Source organism: Canis lupus, chromosome 37 (genome assembly GCF_011100685.1).
Source record: "Canis lupus familiaris isolate Mischka breed German Shepherd chromosome 37, alternate assembly UU_Cfam_GSD_1.0, whole genome shotgun sequence".
NCBI lineage: Eukaryota > Metazoa > Chordata > Mammalia > Carnivora > Canidae > Canis > Canis lupus.
In genome coordinates, this window is record NC_049258.1 from 10481258 (window position 1) to 10505763 (window position 24506).

A 24506-nucleotide genomic window follows, 5' to 3' on the forward strand; every position below is an offset into this window, starting at 1 on the left:
CTCTTAGTTCCATTTAATTTTTCTGGTTTCTACTTATTTTTTTTCTCTGATCTTTCTTATGTCCTTCTTTCTGCTAACTTTGGCCTTAGTTTGTTGTTTTTCTAGTTCCTTGAGGCATAAAGTTAGGTGCTTTATTTGCAATTTCTATTTTTTTCTTAATATAGGCATTTATCACATGTTTAATTGGATCAAACTGTGGATCTCTTTTTTAGCATATGTTTATTTCCTCTCTTGCATCCAGATTTTCCTGTTTCTTTTTCTTCTTCTCTTTCTTCATCTCCTACTCCTCCTTCTCCTGCTTCTTCTCTTTGGTAAGACTATTTCTCATCTAATTCTAGAATACCAGTCTAAATTGGATATCAAAAGTAAAGACATGGGCACCTAGGTGGCTCAGTTCGTTAAGTGTCTGACTTCTGCTCAGGTCATGATCTCAGGTCCTGGGATTAAGCCCTGCATCAGGCTCTCTGCTCAGCAGTGAGTGTAACCCTTTGCAGTCAATTAGTAAGCACACACGAAAGCTGGCTTGATTCTACAGGACTGGGAAAAAGCACAGAAACTTGAGCATTCAATTCTGCCCTCAGGGAAGCCAATGGAAGGCTGTCAGCACCCATCCTGGCTTTACAAAATCAAGAGAATGCATACAATCTTAAGAATTTGCCCCTCAAAAAAAATTGCCCCTCCCCATCCCTCACCACCCAAGAAGGAACAAATGTTGAGCAGACTATCCACTGAAAAGGTCTAAGAAAGCCTGAGAATCCCTGCCAAGGCTGACAGAAGCTATTACTCTCCCTAAGCCAGGCAGTAAAAACTGGAGGAGGTGATTGCTTCTGCACAGAAAATGAAGCATTCAACAAAACTAAAAGACAATCTACAGAAATGAAGAATATATTTGTAAATGACATATCCAATACAGGGTTAGTATCCAAAATATATAAAGAGTTTATAAAACTAAACATCCCAAAAACAAATAATCTAATTAAAAATGAGAAGACATGAGACATTTCTCCAAAGAAGACACATGATTGGTGAACAGATGCATGAAAAGATGCCCAACATCACTCATCACCAGGGAAATGCAAATCAAAACCACAATGAGATATCACCTTACACCTGTGAGACTAGTTACATTAAAAACCACAAGAAACAAGTGTTGGCAAGGATGTGGAGAAAAAGGAACCTTCTGCATTGCTGGATATGTAAACTGATGCAGTCACTGTGGAAGACAGTATGGAGGTTCCTCAAAAAATTAAAAATAGAACTACTCTGTAATCCAGTAATTGCCCTACTGGATATTTTCCCAAAGAATATGAAATCATTAATTCAAAGAGATATTTGTAGCTTATATTTATTGCAGCATTATTTATAATAACCAAATAATGAAAATAGCCTAAGTGTCCATCAATAGATGAATCATTAAAGATGTGAGATATATATAAAATGGAATATTATTCAGCCATAAAAAATAATGAAATCTTGCCATTTGCCACAACGTGGATGGATCTGAAATGTATAATGCTAAATGAAATCAGAGAAAAATAAATATATGATTTTACTCATGTGGAATTTAAGAATTAAAACAAATGAACAAAGGGAAAAAGAGAGACAAACCAAAAAAGAGACTCTTAACTATAGAGAACAAACAGATGGTTACCAAAAGGGAGGTAGGTGGGTGGATGGGTAAAACAGATGAAGGTAATTAAGAGTACACTTATCTTGATGAGCATGGAGTCATATGTAGAATTATTTTAAAGATTTATTTATTTATTCATGACAGACACAGAAAGAGAGAGAGGCAGAGACACAGGCAGAGAGAGAGAGGGAGAATCAGGCTCCATGCAGGGAGCCTGACGTGGGACTCAACCCCTGGTCTCCAGGATCACACCTTGGGCTGAAGTTGGCACCAAACCGCTGGGCCACCAGGGCTGCCAAAATTTTTTAATCATATTGTACACCTGAAACTAATATAACACTGTATGTTAATTATACTGGAATTAAAATAAAATTCAAATTTAAAAAAATTAAGTGTAATAAGGAATCCACTTGGTCTTGAGAAAGAACAAACAAAAGAAAAAAGAAAGAATGAACGAAAGAAAAAAGGAAGAAAGAAGGAAGGAGTAGCACATGAGATGAGCACTGGGTATTATACTATATGTTGGCAAATTGAATTTACATTAAAAAATTCAAAAATAAAATTTAAAAAAGAAAGAAGTTATCCAGAAGACAAAAAAGAAAACGAATGAAGAAAGTGAAGAAAGCCTATGTGAATTATGGAGTACCATCAAGTCAAACAATTTACATATCACTGGAGTCCCATAAGAACAGAGAGAGAAAAAGGCAGAAAGTATATTTAAAGAAATGAATGAAAAATTTCCAAATTTGGGGAGAATTTTGGACATATATGAAGTTCATAGGTCTTCAGAGAAATTCAACCCAAAGAGATTTTTCTAAGACACACTGTAATAAAACTTCCATTATCAAAGACAAAGAGGGTATTTTAAAACAGCAAGAGAAAAACAATTCCTCACATACAAGGGACCCCCTATAAGGTTATCAAAGAGACCCTGCCAGCCAGCAGAGCACTACATTCAAGTGCTGAAAGAAAAAAGCCTGCCAACTAATAATATTTTACTCAGCAAAACTGTCCTTTGAAATGAAATAGACTTTCCCAGAGAAACAGAAGGGAATTTATCACCATTAAACCTGCTTTTCAAAAAATGCTGAAAGTAGTTCTTCAAAATGAAATAAAAGGATGCTACTAACAAAAACATATGAAAATATAAACCATACTGGTAATAGTTATACAGTCAAAATCAGAATAGTCTAACATTGTAATATGATTGTATATTATCACTTAACTCTAGTATAAAGGTTAAAGGACAAACTACTAAAAATAACTATTTAATAATTTGCTAATGGATTCACAATATTAAAAGAGGTAAATTGTGACAAAAGAATGAAACAGGACCACTTCCTTACACTATACACAAAATAAATTCAAAATGGATTAAAGACCTAAATGTGAGACATGACACACACACACACACACACACACACACACACACACACACACACACACAAATCCTAGAGAGCACAGGCAGTGATTTCTTTGACATTAGCCACAGCAACTTCTTTCTAGATATGTCTCCAGAGGCAAGGGAAACAAATGCAAAAATACACTACTGGGACTACATCAAAATAAAAAGTTTCAGTGCAGTGAAGGAAACAATCAACAAAACTAAAAGGCAGCCTACAGAATAGGAAAAGATATTTGGCAATGATGTATTTGATAAAGGGCTAGTATCCAAAATACATACATAACTTATAAAACTCAATGCCCAAAAAAACTAATAATCCAATTTATAAATGGGCAGAAGACATCAATAGATATTTCTCCAAAGAAGACATACAGATGGCTGACAGACACATGAAAAGATGCTCAACATCACTCATCACCAGGGAAATACAAATTAAAACTACAATGAGGTACCACCTCACACCTCTTAGAATGACTAAAATCCACAACACATGAAACAACATGTGTTACCAAATATGCAGAGAAAAAGGAACACTTGTGCACTTTTGGTGGGAATACAAACTGATGCAACCACTGTGGAAAACCGTAGAGAGGCTCCTCAGAAAGTTAAAAATAGAACTACCCTATGATCTAGCAATCGCACTACTGAGTATTTACACAAAGAATACAAAAGGATACATGCACCCTGATGTCTACAGCAGCATTGTCTACAGTAGCCAAATTATGGAAGCTGACTGATGAATGGATAAACAAGATGTGGTGTGTATATATGGGTGTGTACACACACACACACACACACACACACACAGTGGAATATTACTCAGGCATAAAGAAGAGTAAAATCTTGCAACTTACAAGATGTGGTGTGGATCTTACAAGGTCCATGATGTGGATGTAGCTGAAGTCATCTGACTGGACTGAAAGTAATACCATAACCTGGAAAAGTATCAACCAATTACCACCAAAGATGTCCCAAAGTCCGATGCTAGGAGCAGGTGGGATACTTGTAATATAAGCTCTCCTATCACAAGACAAATGGGTCAACATTTGGCAGGAATCAAGTTGGGCATGCAGTGGCAGCCTCTAAACTTCACCAAAGTTGACTACTTTGGGCCCAGCTATGAAGGTGGGCAGTATGATAAATCCAGGCAATAATTGTGGCAATCTGCGGAGTAGAGGCTAAATCAGCAGCTTGATTCCAGCTAGTCTCACTAAGAACATGCCTTTATTGATCACATCTACAGAAGTGACCCAGACGGTTATTTTCATAGTAGCAATTTGGTTCTATAGTTTGCAGCCCCAAAGAGAAGTGTCTTTAATCCAGCAGTCTGTGGTTTTCCAAATGACAAACCAGGCAGCTAAGCCATTGACAATAGCCCAAAAGTAAGTAAAAATATAACAAGGCTCTTAAGAGTAGTACTGGCCAGAGTTCTGCCCAACAAAGTCAGGTAACCATATCCATTATTGCTTCTGCATACCTGGCCCTTAAACAGCCACAGTAACTCACTGACACCATCAGGTTTCGGCTTAGCTGAACCATCAGTGAACTTTGCCTAGGCATTTAGGGCCACCTCTGTGAATCCGGGGCTCCACTGAGCCATTGACTTTGTTTCAGGTGCCAAAATAGGGGATAAGTTTAGGGCCAAAACCAGTGGCTGATACTTATCATGCAAAACCAAAAAGATGCTAGGACCAAGTCAGATGTACCTCTTAACATACTACTACCATTTGGCCAGCAAAATCTACTGGTTTAGACCCCACTCAAAGCATGTTCAATGCCTAAATGAGGTATATACAGTCTCTCATACCCAGTTAAAAAAAAATATGCTGAGCATCCTTTGGGTGACAGGTGGTTGAAGAGACTGCCCTTTTTCTTTGACTGCCAAAGGAACTGAGTGCTGTGAATCTGTCCAGAGTCCCAAGAGAATCTACTTGGCAAGCAGACTCTTGGATTTTTCAGGGTTTATCAGCTACCCCTGATGGTCAACCAGAGCCAATGAGATGGAGGCTTTTGACTTGCTAACCAACAGAACATCTTTAGAAATCAGAGGGTGGAGGCACTCACATAAATCCTGATCCGCCACCCACCTGTGGCAAATGACAATAACTTCTGTACCTGTGGCAATAACCCTGAATGGAAGACTGTCTTCTGACAAATTATGAGTATTTACAGTATAAGCATGCAACACATTAATTTCATTTCATAAGGTTAGTAATGAGAACTATAACAGTATATTCAATCAGCAGTGAGGGCCCTACCCATAAGGTCACTCTTAAGTTTTTCCCCACTGGAACTTTTGCCCAAACCCAGTCAGTTGATTTCAGGTATCTTTTCTCCTCCTATAACACAAACTCCCCTGCATGCTAGTGGCTACACCAACTAAAATCAGGAGATTGTTATTTCCAAAGTAGGAACACTGGAAAAACAAGAGTGTGAGGAAGGCTAGCCTGTGAGGGACATCTAGAGCAATTAGAAGCTTTTGGTTTTCTGGTGTTTTTTTTTTTTTTTTTTTTTTTTTTTTTTAGTAGGCTCCATGCCCAGTATGGAGCCCAAAGTGAGGCTTGAACTCATGACCCTGAGATCAAGACCTGAGCTGAGATCAAGAGTCAGATACTTATCTGACTGAGCCACGCAGGTGCTCCTAGAAGGCAAGACTTCTGCTTTATTTTGGCACTTTACCTTATCTCAGGGTTGGTACCCCCTCTTCCCTCATACACTGCCTTGCTTTCAGAGTGTGCCTGGGCTCAGTAGCTCAGACACACTCACTGGTAGAAAGTAGCAGGCTAGTAGGTACCCTGGCTAAGTGTGAAAGTCATATGCAAACTGGCTTCACCCTTTGTCAGTGGTATGGCAAGGGTGGTACTGGCAGCGTACAAGACAGCATACCGAGTGCCATCAGTCTTGTGTAGTGGATACAGTTATAATCGCAATACCTGAAACAGCAGGGATATAGAGGAAACAATTGGATTCAGAGTGATAACTCTAAGTCTCCAACTTCATTAGCAAATTCACTGGCCATATAGGGATGTGGTATTGAGATAATGCAGCTTTCCCTGCTCCTTTAAGTCCTCAATGAAGGCTGTGATTTCCCCTTTCCTTCTAGGATTCTAGTGTGTTTCTGTTAGACCATCTGAAAGAGCACAAGGAGACAATTTACAATCTGAGTAGCAGTACATGTCCCACCAGCACTTCTCTACCTGTAGCTCTGTGGAATGGAGACAGATAAGTAGGAATATAATAGTTCCTACTACATATTCAGATGTGGAAAACAACAGTACACTGAACTGCCCTAAAAAGACTCATCCAAAAGGTTATATTAGTTCCTTCCCCATTGTGAACCCTGCCCAAATCCTGCAAGTTGAATCCAACTAAGTTTTCCTTCCATAGGTAGAGACTTGTACATTCATAACCAACAAAGCCAGAAATGGTTGGGTCCTTACCCTCCCTGAAATTCCCCCAGAAAACTTCGATGGCAGTATAGAACCTTATATCCCCTTTTAGGGACAGGGAGATCATGGCTCCATCTTTAATCATGTTTCTCTTTAAAGCCTTTGGGATGAGGTTAAGAGGGAAAGGAAGTGTCATGGGGTTCATTCAGAAGAAGGCAACTCCAGGCCATCTAACAAGACCTCACGTTTATTTTCAGTTTTGAGTGGTGTAGCAGCAATTCATAGTTCAATCAAATGAACTTCTAATGTTGCTGGTTTACCCAACACTCTATATCAGGCAACAAGGTCTTCATAGCTGACACCTTTATTTCACCTTTGGGAATTATTTGACTTGAGAGCTGTAGTCACATTCCTTCTGTATAGGTCCATGAGGTTTGTTGTGTTGTCAGGTAACTTAAACTTGGCTTGCACAGTAGTGACCTACTTAGAGGAGTCCACTTCAATCCAGGGCATCTGCTGTCCCGTTACTATGATGACATCTCATAAATTCTTCCTGGCTTCAACATCAGGGTTAAAGGAGTTTTCCAAGGCACCAGAGCTGACTTCAAGAATTTATATTTCTTTGGGTCCATTTTTTTGGGTCAGTGGATAACTCTCATCAGCTCTGTGTACACAATCAGGGCAATAAATGCCTCCAAACTAGTCACTACCTATTATGGTTTCCACCAGGGTTTTTCTGTCTCAGGATAATCTCCCCAAGAGGGCCAAACTGCCTTTTAGTAGCCAGAACTCATGATAAAAAAAAAAAAAAAAACTCAGATCTCTTACTATTGTTTTGGAATGTATGTAAGATTATCACCATATACTGCAGCAGTACTTAGCCATGAGATGGCCCAGTCATTGCCGTCCTTCCTTTATAGGTATCACACAGCCGGCATCTTCATCTCCCAAGAAAACCAGACAAAGTTCTAATGATTTAGTTGGTTTCTATCCATAACAGTTATAAATTTCCATCCTCTCATCTCAGTATAGGTAGGCACCACCGTAACTGTTGTCAAAGAGCAGAATCTTCTGCTTACTCAGGACTGATCTTAGTAATAATTGTTAACATAGGACAGACATTGAGGGGGATCATCAGATTGGCAAGGAAGTCTCCCTATCTGGAGGATAATTAGCAACAACCAGGGCACTGTTCACGCAGCTGTTTCTAAGCCTACTTCCTAACTCTTAACTTATAACCATCTCTCCAATAGTCTAGAATAAAGGACTGTTTATTACCTGATCAATCATACTATTCGGTCATCACTTTCCACCAGTGATGCTTACTTTAAATGCAACTGATCAGACCACAAGGTCCCAGCAGTCCTTCATCTTTCAGAAAGCCATGTTTGTCAATAACCCATCTTGTCACCAAGCTGTCAAGAATGTACCCTGCTTGTAAGCTAACTAGTTAGCCTGCCACAGTTTCATGAAGGCTGATAGAAGAAATGAACTTCCTGGGTCATAAACTAAAGTTTATTACTCACAGCAACCACAATAGCCAGAATATAAGCATTTTTACACAGTTCCTCAAGCCCGGATTCCCAAGATAATACAAAGTGGGTAAAATAACAAGATTACATGCAATTAATAGGTGGAGTCATGGAGCTCGGGCCACTCAGCAGAAGCTATAGATATGAAGGAAAATTCATTGCCAGAACCACAGCACCAAAGTAGGTACAAAATATCATCATGAGACTAATAATGTCTACCTGTGGAATCTCTGAATATATTATAAGTCATGCGCCTCATTGCATGTAATTAATAAAAACCACTTAGTCATAGGAAATGCAAATTATTTTAGTACTTTTAAGGCTAATAAACCACCTAGCTCTGGCATACCAAATATCAGGCATAAGGCAGAGAGATTAATTCCACACTCCAAAAAATATATAATAAGGGCTTGATTATGTTTAAGTCCTTGAGTTTAAGCTTCTAGTACCTACAGAAAACTAGGATTAAGGAAGACAGGGAATTGTATAAAGAAAAGATTGGTGATTGCCAGAGGGAAGAGAGGAGTTGAGGAAGGAGAGATTGGGGAAAGGGATCAAAAGGTGCAAACTTCCAGTTATAAAACAAGTAAATCATGGGATGTAATGTACATCATGGTGACTATAGTTAATATTGTATTGCCTATTTGAATGTTCTAAGAAAATAGGTAGAGCTTAAAAGTTCTCATTACAAGAAAAAAAATCTTAAGTATGTATGGTGACAGATGGTAACTGGACTTATTGTTGTGCATATAAATCAGAATGTATATACACATCAAATCATTATGTTGTATACCCAAAACATGTTAATGTCAATTATACTTCAATTAAAAATATATTCAGGGATTCCAAAGCAGTATTTTTAACTAACCAATTCAATAAGTATATATTAAGTGTCTGTATGGACTCACTATTCTTTTTTTTCTTTTAGAGAAAAATATATAGCTTTATTCTTTTTAATTTTTATTTAAATTTGATTTGCCAACAATAGTATAGCACCCAGTGCTCATCCCATCAAGTGCCCTCCTTAGTGCCCATCACCCAGTCACACCATCCTCCCCCACCCCACGTCTTCGGCAACCCTGTTTGTTTCCCAGAGTTAGGAGTCTCTCATGGTTTGTCTTCCTAATTATTTTACATAGAGCCTGCTTCTCCCTCTGCCTGTGTCTCTGCCTCTCTCTGTGTCTCTCATGCATAAAATAAAATCTTAAAAAAAAAAAAAAAAAAAACAGCAACCTATCCAGCCCAAAATGATGAATCATTATTGGAAATCCCATTCCCTTTTACCAAATATTAGTTTTCCCACTCTTCTTTGAAGCTAGAAGTATTCATGTGACATAATTCTAGTCAATGAGACACAAAATCTACTGGGGGTTGATTGGGTAAACTTTTGTTTCCTTGTAGAAATAAAAAGGGGCAAGTGCAAAAGAATTTAATTGTTCAACCCCTACATTCTTTGTCCTGCCTTGATCTATATATGATGCCTATGATTGAAGCAAACATCCTGTGATCATAAAGTGACAAGCATGAGCATGAAAAAGAGGAAAGATAAAAAGTGTCCTTGAAGACACTGTTAAGCCATTGAACCAATGACAGAAATCCCAGTCTCATGACTTCATTGATTGGGTTCCAATGGCCTTGCCAGGAAAATGCGGTTTCAAGGTCAAGATCACAAAGGTGTGACTGTAAGATCTCTTGTTCGGACTTCAAAAAGATTTAAGGTAGTGTTTCACTGACTCATTCAGCTAAACAAAAAATATTCTAAGTATCTTAGGATGGCTTGTTAGATTATCTTTGCTGGATAGGAGACCCTCTAAGATTCTTATGGATATTGTACTACAGCACTTTGGCTTTCAATCAAAGGTAAATAGTGGCCTGTCTTAAAGATATTCAAGACTGCAACAGTTGGCTGTTTGAATATCCATAACTGTATATACAAAAAGCCTACAAAATCTTTAAGAATCATAGCATCTGGGACAGGAATAGAGACAACTTAAATGGAAAGAGGTTTTTGAACTCTCAATTTTCTACGGAGAATACATAGGCCTCAAAGCTACTCAATTACAAATATAAGCTCTTTTTCGTGGAAAAAAAAAAGATAAAGCCAAGCCCCAAGGGCAGAGGCAAGAACTTCAAAATTACTACGGCCCATTCACTGACTGTTGTATGCTTCACTTTCCCCTTCTTCCACCTTTGGAAGATAAGTGCCTATCTGTTTTCCTGTTCCTTACTCACCATGTATATAGGACACAGGTAATTTGTCTTTTCAATTCACAGATCTTAAGATTGAGAAGAGCCATATTCAAGAAGCCTCATCTACCTGGATCTGATTTAGATGCTGAAAATCTATACTTCAAGCCTAAGCCTGATGCAGTAATAGCATTAGCCAAGGATCTTAGAAGGGGAGTAAGTATAGTCTGCATGTAGGAGGCACATGAATTATTTGGGGGGTAGAGATAGTTAATCTATGGTGGTTAATCTATGGACCTTGCATTAGTTCCAAGCCTAAGTCTTAAGAGGACTCGAAGCTTCTGGTTTTGTATATTGGAAGCCCCAAGCTGCAACATAAGAAATTGAGCTGCCCTGCTAGAGGCAGCATGGAGAAAGAAAGAGATAATCCCTAAGGTTACATAACAGTGGTGGTGGGGAGTGGGAAGAGATACATCAAACTAGATATTCAAGCATCTCAACCAAACCCAGATTTACAGCTGTCCCCATCAAAGTGTAAAACATGTAAGTGTACCTCATGAGTGTTCCAGCCCAATTGAGCTCCTAAATGATTATGAGCCTACCCAACATTAAGTGGAACAAAACAACTTCCCAGCTGAGCACAATCTTATAGAGAATCTTCTAAAGATAAGAAAATGATTATTTTAGGCCACTAAGCTTTGGAGTGATTTGTTATACAATAATAAGTAACTCACTTATCAAATGAAAACTGAATATTTTGGAAGTCAGACTCGATAGAGAAATTAAAAGGCAAACTACAAACTATGAAAAAGTATGTGTCATGAACATACCACTGGTTAATATCCTTATAATGAAAAAGAGCTCACTGTGAAACCTCAACCTAATCATCAAGTACTCAACAGAAAACAATGGACAAAGGACATGATCTGTTTACTCACAGCAGGGACAATCAAAACAGCTAATAAGTATGAAAAAGTTCTAATCATTATTTAAAAGATCATTAATATTCAAATACTATTGGTGAGAAGGTAGAGTGGTAAGATCTTTCTAGAGAGCAAATCTGCCAAAGGCCATCTCTAGAAATACATGAGGGCATAATCACAGATCCAAAGAAACAGCTACAGAAAGGATGTTAATTTCAAATCGAATATCCAACAATATAGAAAATGTTTAAGGAAAGTATTAAGTATCTATATTTGAGGGTATTCTACATCTTTCAGGTTTTTAAGAAAATTCAGGTAACATGCTTATAATGTCAAGTTTTAAAAAGCACAATATAAAATTATTTTTATATATACATATATACACCCATATTATTTTGATCCAAGTTTTTAAAAATAAATGAAAAATATGCTTATATATAAATACCAAGGCTGAAAGGAAATAAAATTGTTAAAAGTGGCAGTAGGATTATAACTACTTTTGTTGTCTGTGCATCTATTTTCTAAATTTTCTATAACTATTATTTTCACATTCAGTAAAAACAAGAATGTTATTCTTTATAAGTTACACTGGTTAATCTACTGATCAAGGTACTTAAGAATAGTTCCCCAACTGGAGATATTTAATAAAATTATCTTTTGGAATTTGGGAGAGAATTTAGAAATGACCTGATATGATCTACCATTCAACAGATGAGAAAATAGATCTAGAGATTTAGGTGCCCAAACTTGTTGAAGTATTCAGAGGCAGAACCTTACTTAGAATTCAGATTGTTTATCCACTGGCCAGTACACATGTTTACACTCCTTTAGGAGCTACCTATAATAGTGATTCAAATAAGAACTAAAGATCTAAGTATTTTGGAGGATGAAAGGCTGAGGTGCAATACCTAATTTTCCCTAAGAAAAGACAACTCTGGGCAGACGAGTGTCTTTTATGGTCAATTACTCTAGTGGGGAAGAACTAAAGATCTAAGTAGAATAACTGTCATTTTGAGAAAGGCTTTAACCCTTTAAACTGATATTCAAATCATTCTCATTTTAAACTATACAATTATTTATAATAATAATATACCATTTCCTATAATAGCAATAATATACCATTTCCTATAATAGCTTTATGAATAATTTCCACTGAAATAACTTCTCAAGATTTTTAAGTTTCCTATAAATTTACAGCTTGTTATTGTTGTTACACTTTCAGCTGAATTTTATGCCCACCCATGAGACTATTTTGTACTACAGGTATTTCACATCACTCTGCTTTTCCTTCAAGAGTTTTTTCTCCTCACTTGACGAATATAAGTAGGGTAGGAATGTTTAATATACTTAGACATACTTCCACTTGGAGACTTTTGAATGTATTTTCAATTTATTTTATTTTTTTTTAATGAATTATTTTCTCTAGTCACACTTCTAATACAAGAGCAGCTACCTTTAATTCAAGGTGTTCCTCTGGATCTTGGCTTTGAGACCTACCTTTTGATTCTGAACCTGGGGAAACTAAGCTTGTGCTCTTCCTCCTAGCTAAGCTTAGATTGTTGCTTTGCCAACAATATTCTGTTGGAGATGAATCTAAGTTCCTCCTCTTTATTTTACCTGGATATATAAAGCTAGTTTTCATCTTTACCTCTGATGGAGATGAGTCTGTTTTTAAAAGGCTTGGATATCTATCTTTCAATTTTACTTCTGGTGGAGGGAACATATTTTTCATTTTTCCCTCTGGTGGAGCTTTTGATTGGTATTCCTCTAAAGGTAATGTTTTGTTCTCCTCCGTTATTGTCAGGACTGGAACAACAGGCAATGGAGTTTGCTTTGTTGACTCATCTGTTTGCTTTGTTGACTCATCTGTTTGCTTTGTTGATTCATCACTTTCAGGAGCAATAGCAACAGCATCTGAATTATCTTGATTTGACTCGTTCAAAGGTGGGAGAATCAAGTCTTTCTTATCATCATTATCTGGCAACTAGAAAATAGATCAATAAAGCAAGCTACCAATTAATCATTACTGACTAGAAAATATTTAAAACTAATAAAACTTAAAATCATGTGTACCCTTTTATCAGTTTTCATAAGAACTTACCTTCAATATTTGTCAATTATTGCATTCTTTATTAAAAGAGTTAAACTCCACTTGCCTGAAACTAAGGACTATAGAATATTATTTCATTAAAATGATCACACTGCTTTACAAAGCAGTGGTTCTCATGTATTCAGATTTTATAAACTAGCAATTTCTCAAAAAAAATTGAAGAGTCTAACATTTTGATATTATTATGCTACACCAATATATCATAAATAAAGAAAACTTTAAGGGCACCTAGGTGGCTCAGTCAGTTGAGTGCCTGACTCTTGATTTCAATTTGGGTCACAATCTCAGGATCGTGGGATTGAACCTCATGTCAGGCTGTGTGCTCAGCTGGGAGTCTGCTTGAAACATTCTCCCTCTCTCTGCCCCTCCCCCCACCACAAACTTGCACCTGTGCTCGATCTCTAAAATAAAGAAATCTTAAAAAAAAAAAAAAAGGGAAATTTTAACAGCAAAAGAGCACAAAGAAAATATCATAAAATCAAACAATATTATATGAACTCTATTTTTTGCTTCTATTTAAATATAGATTATAAACCCACAGAGAAAGTAAAGAATATAGTTTAGTCTGTGGCATCCATTTCTAAGATCATTGTGCAAAATTTTATGCTTTTATTTTTACTTGTTGCCCCCTTCCACTTTGTCAACATCTTTTGTCCCCATCTTTGTATGTATTTTTAAATATTACCATTTTATGCTGTAATTTCCCCTTTAATAGTGTAATATAACTTAAGTAAATAATGTAATTGTATAGATACGGCCACAACAGAAATAACCATAAAAACCTGAATAACTTCTTGGGTGCTTTTTTCCCCATCTATACATATTTCTTTATTTATAAATGTTTCATCCCTTTATAAAATAGTGACAATTAGAAGTTCTCTTCCAAGTTCCCTTACCTCACTTGGAACAGTTTCAGCTTCCTCTTTTATAAAAGGTACATCTGTTAATAAATTAATAGAAGTATTTTATCATATAACATTATAAAACAATAAATATATTTATATATATGCACACTAACAAAATACTATTTTAATTTTTCTCACCAAGAACAAAGCAATTTAAATCAAAGCAGCTATTCAAACATAAATACTATTTAGTAAAAACAAGCTGAGAAATCTCTGGGAAGTGGAATGATAAATTAAAAATCATGAAGATAAAATGAAAACATGAATTAAGTAAGATTTCAGATAAAAACAGATATACAGTGTCTTTTGCTACAAGTCAAGAGGAAATAAAATAAATCCCAGATGGTCAGTGATAGGGTTGGGATTGGAAAGAGAATGGAATAAAGGTGCATGTGACCAGAGAAAGTAGGACCATTTGAAAGAAAGCTGGCTGAAGCACTTCCAAAATTTTCCTAGAGACATAAAGAATATATATTTAGCAAGTAGAAAAGGAAAACCTAAAAGGAAGAGAGACGGAATAAAAAATTGAGATACAAAAGAATGTGTTAAGTCTAGTATAAAACAAAACTTATTTTGGTCACTGTTAGTTGTGTGGCTGTGGTCAGCTTAGCTCATTTTTTGAGCTTTGGTTTTGTCATATGTAAAATAGGATAATAATGGCTTATCTTACAGGTAGGATACAAGTCTATGTACAATGTGAGCAGCAGTATGGTTAAATGCTGAAGCTCTTGGGTCAAACAGACTAGGTTCAAATACAAACCCTACCAGTTAATGGCTGTGTGACTTCTGAGTGGTTAATCTGTCTGATTTCAGCTTTCTCATCTGTAAAATGTAGATAAATAATAATAACACCCTCAATTGACTGCTGTGAGGATTGATTTATATAATCTAGGTAAAGGCCTGCAACACAGTGATCAGTAAATGTTGGGGGAAGCTGTAAGAAGTATAGGAATACCAGAAAAAAAAGAAGTCACTAGACTTGAAATAAACTATTTGGATAAGAAAAATAAAGTTGGCAACCTACAGTGAGTGAGGGGGGTTAGCCTCGACTCTCCAACTTTGATACTGAAGTGGAAACTATGATTCTCCTATACCTGAAAATTGAACACTTCAAGGTAAAGAGTAGGCTAAAGACACATAGCTCTGCTGGGCTGGTTGATCCTCAGACGTTAGGAAATGAACATATCAGAGGCTGAGGTAGCCAGGAGGTAGTAGTAGGGAAATAGAGAAGTAACTTGTAGCCCAAGTCTTATAACAATAAATCCTTATTCCACACCTGCAGAATCCAAGATCTTGCAGATAAAGTATTATGCATCTATTTTAACTTTCTTTTTTTTTATTTTAACTTAACTTTCAATGAATTTTCTAACAGAAATTTTAAAAAGACTACCAAACAAAAAAAAACAACAAAACAAAACAAAACAAAAACAAAAACAAAAAAAAGACTACCAAACAATATCTTCTATTACTTTACTGATATGTGATAAGTTCTCAAATTTAATGCTAATTGAATTTCCCGTTCCCTTCTGTTTGCCTTCCTTTCTCATACACAGACACACACTTCTACTAAAAAGAGACCAATACCTCTACATCTACTGTTTAAGAAAAATATCTTTTTCATAGATCATAATTAAGATTTAACTTTTTTTTTTTTTGTCCTTAAACGAGTAAAGGAGTATTAAAACAACAACAACAACACTCTTGGGCACCTGGGTGTGTCAGCTGGTTTTGGCTCAGGTCATGGTCTCAGGGTCATGAGATCAAGTCCCACGTCAGGCTCCACACTCAGTGTGGAGTCTGCTTGAGACTCTGTCTCTCTCTGCCCCTCCCCCTGCTCACACACTGTATCTCTCTAAAATAAATAAATAAAAATCTTTTTTTTAAAAAAAAAACCTCTTAATTGGGTCTCAGTCTTTTCTTTGGAGTGTTACAAAATAAACGCTATATACTAAAACTATAATGAGATACATATTTCCAACAAAAAATGAAATCCACTTAAAGCAAATTACTAATTTTCGTTTTGTGATACAACTACCCTCTTTTAAATTATCTTAATAATAATAAATACAAATGTTAATTTCTCAACCTGATGTTACACCATTTTCAGGCTTCTTTTCAAATAGGCTTGCAAGTAACTCACTGGTATCACTTCCCTAGAAATAAGAAGAAAAAAAAAAGAAAGATTTTGGAGAAATGTTTAGAGAGCTATTTTGCCTTTATAACTTCTTCTATTACCTTCTGTAAAATTTACAGAAGAATGTGGTTTCATGAGAAAAACGGTCCAAATAGCACTATTTTAAAGAGAAGTATACCCTGGCTAAGAGTTAATGTTCCAGGGAGAAGCTTTCCAAAAATTGATAGGGTATTTGAGTAACAAGTGTGTAAGAGAAAAAGATTGTAAGTTAATAATATCATAACTTCAAGGGATAAAAGAAGATATCCCCAGAAAATAAATTACTTTTTTATTGGAAAACATTATGGCCTATAAGCTGCAAAGTGATGTGGATCTTTAAATATATTCCAAGAGAAATTATAAGGTAGGGTGATCTCTGACTCATAAAATACTGATCTTTTAATAAGAAAAAAAGTCCATAGTTCCTTTAATTAAGGGCTCCCCAAATTTTCCGTAAAATATTAATTCTGTGTAAGTGCTAATTAATTTATCCTAAAGAAGTACCACTATGTCAAAATACAAGTCATGAAAAACATTAATATATCAGTGTGTTATGACTATCACTTCAAGGCTGTGACCTTAGTCAATGCTTTACTAATTCACTGAAATTTCTGTGAATCTCTATTGCTGGGCCAAAATGTATAGGTCAGACTGTATTCCTAAATATTATATTATCTAATAAAGATCTAGTATTCAAGATTTAGAGCACTCTTATAACTCAACAATGAAAATACAAATAACGCAATTTAAAAGTCAACAAAGGATTTAAATAAACATTTATCTAAAGAATATATACAAATGGCCAGTAAACACATGAAAATATGTTCACATCATTGGTTATCAGGGAAATGCAAATCAAAACCACAATGAGATACCACTTCAAACCCACTAGGATAGCTATAATTGAAACAAACAAAAAAAGCAAAATAACAAGTGTTGGAGAAGATATGGAACCTTCATACATTGCTAGTTGGATGTAAAATTGTGTAGCCACTATGGAAAACAGTTTGATAGTTCCTGAAAACGTTAAAAAAGGAACTACTATTTGATCCAACAATTCTACTTCTAGGTATATACCCAGAAGAATTAGAAACATATGCTCACAGAAGAATATGCACACGAATATTCACAGCAGCATTATTCATGATAGCTAAAAAGTTCAGACAACTCAAATGTTCACCAACTGATAAGCAGAATGTGGTAAATACGCATTTAGTGGAATATTATTTGGCAGTAAAAAGAAACAAAGGATTGATACATGCTACAATGGGAATGAACCCTGAAAACTATGCCAAGTGAAAGAATCAAAGAATTATATATTATGATTCCATTCAAATGAAATGTTTAGAATAAGCAAATCTATGGTAACAGAAAGTAGAGTAGTTAATTGTCTAGGGTCAGGGGGGCCTGGGAGGTTTGGTTAAGGGGTGTGGAGTTTCCTTCGTGAGTAATGAGAATATCTGAAAATTGATCATAGCAATGGACATACAACTCTGAATATACTAAAGGCCACTGAATTGTATGCTTTAAGTAGTTGATATTTTAACCAAGTTGTTAAAAAATGAAATCTTATGAATTAATAGTCAATATTTATGGAATATCACGTTAGCAAAACAGAAAAGTACATGAACGATGAAAGACATTCTATATATCAAGATGAAGCTGTATCTCATCACTTTTAATTATCATAATCTTTTTAAATAAAAGCATTAGAAATTACATATGGAGAATGTTAATTACCTTACGTTCTTTATGGGCAAATTTTGGGGTAAGAAGCCCTTCTAAATAGCTAGCTTTTTCCATCCATGTATTCAGATTTCTGTATTCTTTTTTCATTTTTTCCAGCCTAAAGAAAGAAATCAGTTCTACACTTAAAAAGTGACAGATATGGTATGATTCACAAAAGAATACATTCATTATGATCCACTTATAAAATATTCTAAAAGAGGCAAAACAGCAATATACTGTTTAAGGATACCGTCAAAGAAAGGAAAAGGGATGATTACAACAAAAGTCAGGGCAACAGTTACCTAAGGATAGATTGGGGAGAGGATGGAATCTCATAAGGGCACACAAAACACATTTGTGATATTGGTGTTCTATTCCTTTAAGTTTTTATTTAAATTCCAGTTAACATACAGTGTCATACTAGTTTCAGGTGTACGACTTAGTGATTCAACACTCCCATACAATACCCGATGCTCATCACAAGTGTACTCCTTAATCTCCATCACCTATTTAATCCATCCCTCCCACCCAGCTCCCCACTGCCAACCATCAGTCTGTTCTTTATACTTAAGAAACTGTTTTTTGGTTTCTTTTTTTCCATGATCATTTGTTTTGTCTCTTAAATTCCACATAGGAGTGAAATAATATGGCATTTGTCTTTCTCTGACTTGTTTTGCTTACCATAATACTCTCTACCTTCATCTATGTTGTTGCAAGTGGCAAGAATCCTTTATTTTTTATAGCTCAGTAAAAATTCTTTTTTTTTTTTAGCTCAGTAAAATTTCATTGTGTATATATACATATATATATATATATACACAGTCAATGGATATTTGGGTTCTTTCCATAATTTGGCTACTGTTAATAATGCTGCTATAAATATTGGGGTGCATGTACCCCTCTGAATTAGCAGTTTTTTAATCTCTGGGTAAGTATCTAGTAGCGCAATTGCTGGATCATAGGGTAGTCCTACTTTTAACTTTTTGAGGAAACTTCATGCTGTTTTCCAAAATGGCTGTACTAGTTTGCATTCCCACCAACAGTATAAGAAAGTTCCCCTTTATTCCACATCCTTGCCAACACTTGTTTCTTGTGTTAATTTTAGCCATTCTGACAGATGTGAGATGATATTTCATTGTTTTGATTTGTATTTCCCTGATGAGGAGTGGTATTGAGCATTTTTTCATGTGTCTGTTAGCCATCTGGATGTCTTATTTGGAAAAATGTCTATTCATGTCTTCTGCCCATTTCTTAACTGGATTATCTGGTTTTGGGGTGTTAAACTGCATAAGTTCTTTATATATTTTGGATATTAGCCCTTTATCAGATATATATAATTTGTAAATATCTTCTCCCATTCAGTAGGTGGTCTTTTTGTTTCGTCAATTGTTTCCCTCCCTGCATAGAAGCTTATTTTATTTTGATGATGTCCCAATAGGTGATTTTTGGGTTTGTCTCCCTTGCGTCAGGAGGCATATTTAGTAAGAAGTTGCTATGAGCCAATATCATAGAACTCACTGCCTCTGTTCTCCTCTAAGATTTTAATGAATTCCTGTCTCACATTTAGGTTTTTAATCCATTTTGAATTTATTTTTGTATATAGTGTTAAAGGGGTTCAATTTTATTCTTTTTGCATATTGCTGTCCAGTTTTCACAACTTTGTTGAAGAGAGAGTCTTTTTTCCATTGGATATTTCCCTGCTTTGTCAAAGATTAACTGACCATATAGTTGTAGATTAATCTTTGGGTTTTCTACTCTGTTCCATTGATCTATGTGTCCGTTTCTGTGCCCATCCTATACTGTCTTGATCTATGTGTCCGTTTCTGTGCCCATCCTATACAGCTTTGTAAGATAACTTGAAGTCTAGAATTGTGATGCCTCCAGCTTTGCTTTCCTTTTTCAAGGTTGCTTTGGCTATTTGGGGTCTTTTGTGGTTCCATATAAATTTGAGGGTTGTTTGTTCTATGAAAAATGTTGTTAGTATTTTCTAGGGATTGCATTACATGTGTAAATTGTTTTGGGCAGCATAGACATTTTAACAATATTCATTCTTCTGATCCATGAACATGGAATGTTTTCCCATTTCTTTGTTTCATCTTCATTTTCTTTCATCAGTGTTTTTTAGTTTTCAGAGTATAGGTCCTTTACCTCTTTGGTTAGGTTTACTCTTAAGTGTATTACGGTTTCTGGTGCAATTGTAAATGGGATTAATTCCTTGACTTCTCTTTCAGCTTCTTCCTTATTGGTGTATAGAAATGCAACAGATTTCTGTCGATTTTTGTATCCTGTGACTCTACTCAATTCATGTATCACTTCTAACAATTTTTTGGTGGAGTCCTCTGAGTTTTCTATATCGAGTATCATGTCATCTGCAAATAGTGATAGTTTTACTTCTTCCTTGCCAATTTCGATGCCTTTTATTTCTTTTTTCTTGTCTGACTGCTGTGGCTATGATTTCCAATACGGCAATGTTGTATTTCTTTTATTTTTTTTAAGATTTTATTTATTTTATTTGAGAGAGAGAGAGAGAGAACGAAAGTACATGTTTGAGTCGTGTAAGGGGTATAAGGGGAGGGGGAAGAGAAAATATCAAGCAGACTCCATGTGGAGCTTGGAGCATGGAGCCTGACACAGGGCTCTACCTCATGACTCTGAGATCATGACCTGAGTCAAAACCAAGAGGTAGAAGCTTAACCAACTGAACTATCCAGGTGCCCCAATGTTGTATTTCTTAACTTGAATTATAAATATCTAGGCAGTAGTCTTATTATTTTTATTTAAGCTATACATGCATGTTTTAGAAGTTATTCAATATATATTGGTCTCATTATTTAAGCTTATATATACATATATGTTACCCAATATATACATATTTTTGCAATAAAAGAAAAAATAGGAATTCAGCTTCTAATCCAAGAAATTTAAAAAAGCTTTAGTCATCTAAAGATGTAACTTACAAGAATTCAACAGAAAAAAGCGAATGTTTCCCAGAAGACACTATTACCTTGATAATAAACCCTAATAAAGACATTATAAAACAGGAAAATTAGTCTAATCTCATTCACGAACATAGATGCAAATGTTACAAATAAATATAACTTTAGTACAAAAAAATCCAATAGTATAGAGAAAAGATAATATATCATGAACAAGTTGGATTTATCCCAGGTATACAAGGATATTTTGATGTTAACATTAGAAAATATAAATACAATTTGACTAATTAAAAGGGAAAAAACATTTGGCAAAATCTAACATCCACTTATGATTTTAAAGAAACTAAGAAAACTAGGAACAAAGTGGAATGATTTACATAGCCTGGTATAGCTTATCTATATTTAAAAAACCCTATATAAGTAAATGCTCTTAACTATTAAATGCTAGAAGTGTTGTCTTTAAAGATCATGAACAAAACAAGGATGTCCATCCTTGCCATTTATATTAGACACTGACTGGAACTTCTAGCTAGCATAATAAGACAAGAAAGCAAAATTAAAGAGTTAAGTACTGGAGATAAAAAATAGTTATTTGTAGGTATGATTGTTTAAATAAATTCTCTCAAATGATACTATAGATAAATCATTATAAATATGAAAGTTTAGTCAAAGAGGAAATTCTAGAAGATAAGGCCAGCAGGGATAATTTTAAAATCTTCTCAAATCTTTATGTAAAAACATTCAGAGTATCTCAATAGCAAACCCAAGAACATATGGGCAACATTTACAACACAATCATATGACAAGGCATCTCTATGAACCCCAAAACATATACACAAGACCTTCAAGGTATTGGTGTACATATGTCAAAAAGCAACAGGTATAAATGGGGCATCTGGTGGCACCTGGATAGCTTAGTTGGTTGGGCATCCAACTCTTGATTTCAGCTCTGGTTATGATCTCAGGGTCCTGAGATTGTGCCCCACATGGAGCTCTGCACTCAGCAAGGAGTCTGCTTGGGTTTCTCTCCCTCTGTCAGTCCCCCAGCTTGCACTCTCTAAATAAATAACAAAATCTTAAAATAAATGGAAGGGGGAGCATCTGATGGACCTGAAAATAAGAAAACCCCAAAATAGCCAACAGGTAGTCATGGGAAATTACAGCAGGCCAATTTGAGAAAAGCAGTTGAAACTGGGAGCATTTTGCTTTTTCCAATAGCAAAGTGAGAACAGAGGATTCATGGTAAACATTAAAAGGACTGGAGCAGTCTAACCACTGTGAATACTCAAAACTGAACAACCAGGTCTCTAGTCCAGGGCATATGGCCCCAGAAAATCTTAGAAAGCAACTCATTTTTTAACACCAAATGAAAACATCAATAGTGGGAGCTCTGTGAAACTCAATAAGCTTTCTAAACCAAATCTCCTATAAAAAATTTCAGGAAAATTAATTCCATATAAAATTGAGTAACAGAAAACTACCAGTGCCAAATTCCAAAGTAGTTATAAGAACAAAGAAAATAAGGAACAGAGTAACATCCCTAGACTTTGAAAGCATGCAAGAAAAATACATGTGAGTCAGTGAGCACAGACAGGAGCAAGACGATTCACTGGGACCCATTTTGCTAGGAAGAGGCAGATCAGCTGGTGAAGCTACATGAGAGAAATTAGAGCAGTGGCTGTCACTGTCACTATGAGCTATATAAGTTGAGGTTCTGCAGCTGGAGACACTCTGTTTAAATGCTGAAGCAATTACAAGGATCCAATTGTAAACTATTAGGTAAGATATTAAGGAAATTAGCAATTTCCAGGTTTTTTTTTTTAAGATTTTATTTATTCATGAGAGATGAGAGAGAGAGAGAGAGAGAGAGAGAGAGAGAGAGAGAGAGGGAAAGACACAGGCAGAGGGAGAAGCAGGGTTCCATGCAGGGAACCTGATGCAGGACTCGATCCCAGGGTCTCCAGGATCACACCTGGGCTGAAGGCGGCGCTAAACCACTGAGCCACCCAGGCTGCCCCAGCAATTTCCAGTTTAAGATGGTGGCGAGGAGGCTCCTGAACTCACCTCCTCCCATGTATGCACTGTACCTACAGTTATACAAAGAGCAATTCTCTCTGAAAAAAGAAATAGGCTGAGCAACTCCTACACATCGTGCAAATAAGAAATGACTCACATCCATGGGAAAGGATGAGGCACATACCATAAGCCCCACCCCTGGCACAGTGTCCTACAATTGGGACAGAACTCCCAACTCCCAACTCCCAGGGTCCCCCTGAGGAGAAAAAGGGTTGGACAACACATATAGCATCCCAACTTTCAAGACTCCCATCTGAGGGACAGGCCCCCAAAGCTCCTATTTCTGAAAGCTTGTGACCACAAGACCCATAAGGCTACAGAAAAAAAAAAGTTTTTAACATGTTTGCTAGGACTTACTATGCTGTCCGCTCAGGGCTCAGCAGAGGAGTGGTACAAAAATAAGCTCATCTCCCTGTTATTTCCCAAAAGATGCCTACTGCATTCTTTAAAAGCTGCTACCTGGAGTTGACTGAAATCCTTCTTGAGATCTCTGGAAGCCAGCAGATGCTATCTCCTTCTCCTTCTAGACCGATCCAAACCATCAGTATCTCCCTGGAAGGAGCTTATACAGACATCTGGCACTCCAGACTTTGTGGCTGTTGCCAAAGAGATGGGCCCCTGGATTGTTTGGCTGCCATAGCCAATAGGGCTTGCATTCTCCAGTCCCACAGAACTTCAGCACACAAAGAAGCAGTTCCTAACAGGTCCAGGAATGACTTCCACTCCAGTGGCTATATCCACAGGCCTAGCACAAAGGGAGCAGACAAGAAAGCTCATCTTCTAGTTTCTCCATGGAAGGGCTCTAGTTACATATTTGCCCAACAGCTGCCTGGGGTTCAGCTGCTGGTCAGCCTTAATCTAGAGGATGACTGAGATTCTCCTCTTTGAGATACTGACAAGTCTTGAAACACTGAACAACTGGAAGCTGCTAAGAAAAAAAGAAATCAGCCTGGACAATCACAAAGGTTTGAGAGACACCCAAGAGCTTGGGCTGGGTTCATTGATGAGGTTCATTTCCTATATGAGACCACTCCATCAAGACTACGAAACTTGGCAGTTTTATCTAATGGTCAGAAACCAACACAGAGTCAGGATAAATGAAGAGGATAACAAGAACAGAATAGCAAGATAAAACTTCAGAACGTAAGTTTCAAAGAAATAAATAAGAAAAAACAGACCTTAATAAAATCTGATTTACCTGATATAAAATTCAAAATAGTGATCATAAAGATGCTGAGGTCAGGAGAAAAATTCATAAACAGAACGAGAATTGCAACAAAGAGATATAAAATATAGGAAAGTACCAAACAGAAATCATAGAGCTAAAGAACAAAATAACTGGACTGAAAAATTCAATAGAAGGATCCAAGAGCACTAGATGTAGAAGAAAGGATTGGCAAACTCAAAGACAAGGCAAAGGAATTTATTCAATCAGAAGAGCAAAAAAAAAAAAAAAAAGTAAAGATAGCTTAAAGGATTTATTTATAGGACACAACAAAGTGTACCACCATA

At 36.1% G+C, this 24506-nt stretch overlaps 1 protein-coding gene and 1 long non-coding RNA gene across 17 annotated transcripts in view; one reads left to right on the plus strand and one right to left on the minus strand.

Annotated features, from left to right (window-relative positions):
- The window catches only part of LOC111094329, a 40976-nt gene extending 28921 nt beyond the window's left edge, over positions 1–12055 (plus strand). The window contains exons 2-3 of the long non-coding RNA XR_005385229.1: positions 8058–8136; positions 10231–12055. This is a non-coding gene — a long non-coding RNA (uncharacterized LOC111094329). The remainder of the gene's footprint in view (positions 1–8057; positions 8137–10230) is intronic.
- The window catches only part of C2CD6 (C2 calcium dependent domain containing 6), a 127470-nt gene that overhangs the window by 68348 nt on the left and 34616 nt on the right, over positions 1–24506 (minus strand). For 13 of the 16 annotated variants that reach the window (XR_005385228.1, XR_005385227.1, XR_005385226.1 and 10 more), the window contains 5 exons: positions 17995–18100; positions 16168–16234; positions 14847–14903; positions 14073–14116; positions 12715–13050 (listed from right to left, as the gene is read on the minus strand). Coding sequence is in view for 13 of the 16 variants with exons in the window: in XM_038585360.1 (XP_038441288.1) it covers positions 12715–13050; positions 14073–14116; positions 14847–14903; positions 16168–16234; positions 17995–18100 (610 nt within the window). In the remaining 3 variants the exon portion in view is untranslated. Of the gene's footprint in view, positions 1–12714; positions 13051–14072; positions 14117–14846; positions 14904–16167; positions 16235–17994; positions 18101–20939; positions 21029–23453; positions 23552–24506 lie in introns of those variants that run through there. The other 3 variants (XM_038585366.1, XM_038585368.1, XM_038585358.1) reach the window with 3 other exon arrangements.